The 4,578-nt window shown below is 47.5% G+C and overlaps 1 protein-coding gene across 1 annotated transcript; it reads left to right on the top strand.

The window, feature by feature from the left end:
- Positions 1 to 2,031: 2,031 nt before the first annotated feature.
- On the top strand, positions 2,032 to 3,866 carry MYCFIDRAFT_186315 (uncharacterized protein; the record flags this gene model as incomplete). The annotated part of the gene is made up of 4 exons (XM_007925149.1): positions 2,032 to 2,055; positions 2,108 to 2,468; positions 2,766 to 2,981; positions 3,037 to 3,866. 4 exons carry the CDS (start codon positions 2,032 to 2,034, stop codon positions 3,864 to 3,866), a joined length of 1,431 nt encoding a protein of 476 aa, XP_007923340.1.
- Positions 3,867 to 4,578: the final 712 nt, after the last annotated feature.

Here is a 4,578-nt window from a genome sequence, read left to right as displayed (position 1 = left end):
CTTCCCCCTACTAAAAGGCAAGGATAAAAACAAGCTACCGAAAATCTAGAAGCGCTAACCCTTCGATCGCGCCTTATCCCTACTAGCCTCGGTACCTGCCTCGATACCTATACCTAAAACGCTAAAGTAAGTCTAGTACGTCGGCGTATATAAGACATAAGACAAGAATAGCGGAACAAAGCATAAGCGAGCTAGTACTAGCACTAGCGAGACATCTAACTAAAAGAGACGACGCTAATACGCAAACTTTATAACTAGCTCCGATACTAAGGCTACGCTAAAGTCCGCTACTAAGAAGACGCGCGCTAAACTAGTAGACTTAGACTAAGGAGAGGAGGATATACTCGAGACGACAAGAAAGCATAATACGAACGTATAATACGAATACAAGCGGTAAGGAAAACGAGCAAAAGCGGAAGGAGTATATAAGAAGGGGTTTAGCTAATATAGTACGCTAGCCTTCGTTCTGTCGGACAGGGGTGCTATTACAGCAGGGACAGTACGCTAGCTAAGCCCGGTATATACTTTCCGTAGAACCGTAGATACTTACCCTAATACTATACTATAGCTAACTTACTAATCGTCCCTCGTATAATAGTTGCCTACGTCTAATAACGTATATTTAAGCCGCGTTAGCTCGTTTAGCGGCTTAGATAGTAGCGTCTAGAAGTTCTCTCGTAGCGTTATAAACTAATAGTCTAGACCTAGTATATAGCGAAGGCCTTATTTTGCTAGGTTATTAAGCATATTAGTATACTAGGTTAAGGCCGTACCTCGTAGTAGTATAGGGATTCTAGACTTAACTCGATCGTTGCTATAATACGCTATAACATTCTTTAGTCGTTTAATAAAGATATTAATATCTTAGAAGAAGATATCGGATCCTACGACTATCGGGTCGTCCTCTCTCTTTAGTAGGTCTAGTTAGAAGAAACTAATTTCCTAGTCCCGCATTTAGTCTAGGTTGCTAGCCTTATTAAAGATAGGCGTTCTATTCCTATTTCTATTACCTACCGCCGGAGCCTAGGCCTAGCCTACTAGTGCCTAGGCAACTGCCGCCTAAATAGCGGCTATTATTTCCGCCGAGATAGCGTCCCCTTGTTCCGCTATAGTAGGAGGCTAGACGCTCGTTACCTATATAGTAGCTATTATAGGTTAAGCCGTCGACGTAGTCGAAGGTTATATACTTATAGTAAAAGTTGCTATTATTATTATTATAGTCTTAGGCGATTGCCGTAGAGGCTGTTATAACTGCTATAGCGATCTAGAAGCAGCTGCCCTTAACTTAGAAAGTAACTTCCCCTTTACGGGTAAGTGCCTTCCGGATCTGCTTGCTATAGTAGTCGTAGATAGTAAATTTAGCCTATATCTTCTTTTATAGAACTATAGGAACGAGTTCTATATAGGTTGTCGGTATACCGGTAAGTCGAGCTACTTAGGGGGATAGGTCTCTATCGCCTAGAAGTCCTATAGAAAGCGTCCTAGATAAGACCTAACCTCTATATTAGTAATCTAGTTAGTTTATATATATATAGCGAAAGCGTAGTCGTTGTCTATAGGGTTTATATAGACATGCGTTACCCCGTATATACGGTCGTAATAAAGTGGTAAGGGGAAGTAGTTAGGCTCTTAGTCGGATTAGCCCGATCTAGTTACCTCGTCCTAGTAGTATCTTAAATAACTCCTAGTAGCGTAAGGGTTTAGTATAAGCGAAGCTACTAATTGTTATAAAGTTGAGATTGATAATAGTTATATAGAGTTAAGGAAGGCTAATTACAGGTAGAGCCGTTGCTCCATTAGTCAGCCAACCCCTAGACCGTTACTTCCTTGTTCCGTAACAGCTCGGCAAGGATTCGGCTAGCAACAGCCGAGGGAAAGCATCACTCCACATCGGACCGCATCGGTCGAGGCCAGCAGCATGAACAGCCACTTGTGACCTGTCCACCACCACCACCGACGACAGCAGTCGAAGATACACTGGTGTGACCTGGTAGACAGAGAGATCTTGAGCTCTCACAAAAGGGAACAGCCATGACACGATCCTCCCGGAAAACTGTATGGAAAGCTGAACTGACCGCATCTTCTTCGAGGCTGATACGACCTACAGCCCGTCATCATTGGCGTCGGAGATGTGGTGAACAGATCGAAAAGAATCGAAGGTGCGATAGAGCCATTGCAGCTGATGATCATGGCCATTCAGAATGCCATCAAAGACACCGAGTTGGCTGCATCATCCCTGGCAACTCTGCAATCCGCCATCGATAGTATAGACGTGGTTGCATGCTGGACGTGGCCCTGTGACTATCCCCGTCTGATTGCAGAGCGACTTGCTGTCAAACCTTTGCATGCTCACATTAGCGATCATGGCGGCAATGAGCCCGCACATCTGCTAGATGAAGCCGCCCGCCGAGTGTCCATGGGCGAGAATAGAGTAGCAGTTGTCACCGGTGGCGAGGCATTGGCATCATGTGAGTCCGCTCGAGGTCATCGTCGATGAATTGCTGAAGTCTCCGATCAGTAACGGCGTGTGCTGCGGCGAATAAGATGCCCCCTCCTGGTTGGACCACTCCGAGCAAAGAAGTACGCTCTGTATTCTCCCCGACAACCAGGGAATTGAAGGAGAGTAAGTGGGCAACCAACTTCAATTTCTCACTGTGTGATCATTGACAATAATTTAGCTTATGGTGCAAGACACAAGATCGGTTCGTGCTCCTCTCGCATGAAGTCGTCCTTCAATCCTACTCACTGAATATGTCCTCGCGCAGGCAATCCGATTCAGATTTATCCGTTGTACGAGAACGCTTTCCGTGCACGCCGGAATCAGACCTTACGTGACAACCACGTCGAGTCAGCGAAAATGTACGCAGAGTTTGCGAAAGTCGCAGATAAAACCGAATATGCCTGGAATTACCCGGCTCCGGCTCCGACCGAGGAAGACATCAAGACCGTATCGAAGAAGAATCGGATGATATGCTTTCCATGTGCGTTCAGAATGGCCGCCTCGAGGACATCTAACCGAAAGCTGATATGTTTTAGATCCTCTCCTCATGAATGCTTTCAACACTGTGAACCTATCTGCGGCTGCAATCGTGACTAGCACTGACTACGCGAGGGAGCTTGGCATCCCATCTCACAAATGGGTGTATCCACTTGGCGGAGCAGGAACTGCTGACAGCTCCGACTTTTGGAAAAGGCCAGCATACTGGTGGAGTCCATCGATATCCCGTTCTCTAGACACCGCTCTTGATGTTTCTGCAATCGATAAATCCGACATCGACCTCTACGACTTCTACTCCTGTTTCCCGATAGTGCCCAAGCTAGCATGTGAGCACCTGGATTTGCCAATAGTCGGCTCGCCTAAGCCCATTACACTACTCGGCGGCTTGACCAGCTTTGGCGGAGCTGGCAACAATTACTCAATGCACGCGATCTCGGAGATGGTGCGTCAATTGCGAGCAGGCAAGGGCAAGACCGGCCTCGTGCTTGCCAATGGTGGCTGGGTATCCTATGAGCACGCGATCATTCTTTCCAGCAGCCCAAGGAGCGACGGTCTGCCATACCCGGATGAAGCTCCATTGCCGAAAGTGGTCACCGATGTCCAGATACCTCCAATCGCAGAGCAGCCCGAAGGAGATGCTGTTGTTGAGACATATACCGTTGAGTACAACAGAGACGGTAGTCCATTGAGAGGACATATTGTTGGAAGATTAAAGAATGGCCACAGATTTCTGGCGAATCATGCTGACGACGAGACTCTACGCCAGCTGTGTAGCTGGGAAGTCGAGCCTATCAATAGAAGGGGTAGAGTGAAAGCAGGGCCAGAGGGGAGGAATCTGTTTAGCTTTGGCGAGCTTTCGAAATTGTGATGAGCCAGCACAATTATGTACGCATATGGCTTTAGCTGCGAGGGCTCCTTCGAAGGACGATCCAAGAAGGGCTCCAGACCTCGTTATAGCGCCGCGCCCGAACCAGCTGCCGATTCGGCAGCAGCTTCTCATCAACGCTGACTACAATTTCATTCAAAGGGCATTCGCCGTACAAATCCTGGCACTTGCCTCGCCATAGGTAGCAGTGTCCGACTTTTTAGTAGCTTCCAAAATTCCGACCCAAGCCATCTTTTTCTTACAAGGTCGAGTTTCGCTGGATCGGTGCAAAGCCATCTAATGTAATACTACGAGGCTTTCGGGATGTTTTGCTCAGTGCACATTTTCATGCAAAGGCAGGCAGTGTTGTCTTTTCAAGGGAGACACCGTGGCAAGCCCCGTGACGAGGATGTGCTCGCCGAAGCACTGATAAACATCACGTCCGAACCGTTTCGTCGTTGACGATTCTTCTGCCTCCTAATCCATCTACATCTCTCACAAGTACCATCCATCCCAGCCTGGATACATATTGAAGCTGCACCGAAATTGCTTGTGATGTCTGGCTGCCTGTTGGAAGGAGTACACGCTGTACACAGTGTACAGTATATCCGCGCCAAGCGCCGTACTCGGGCCAGCTAAGTTTTGGTTCTTATCTCACCAACGTTGCAGTTTTCCTTGCTGTATGCTTGCTTGCCTTCTCGTTCCTTACAACGCC

The sequence above is a fragment of the Pseudocercospora fijiensis genome, assembly GCF_000340215.1.
Source record: "Pseudocercospora fijiensis CIRAD86 unplaced genomic scaffold MYCFIscaffold_2, whole genome shotgun sequence".
Lineage (NCBI taxonomy): Eukaryota > Fungi > Ascomycota > Dothideomycetes > Mycosphaerellales > Mycosphaerellaceae > Pseudocercospora > Pseudocercospora fijiensis.
This window is presented reverse-complemented; position numbering and strand designations above follow the sequence as displayed.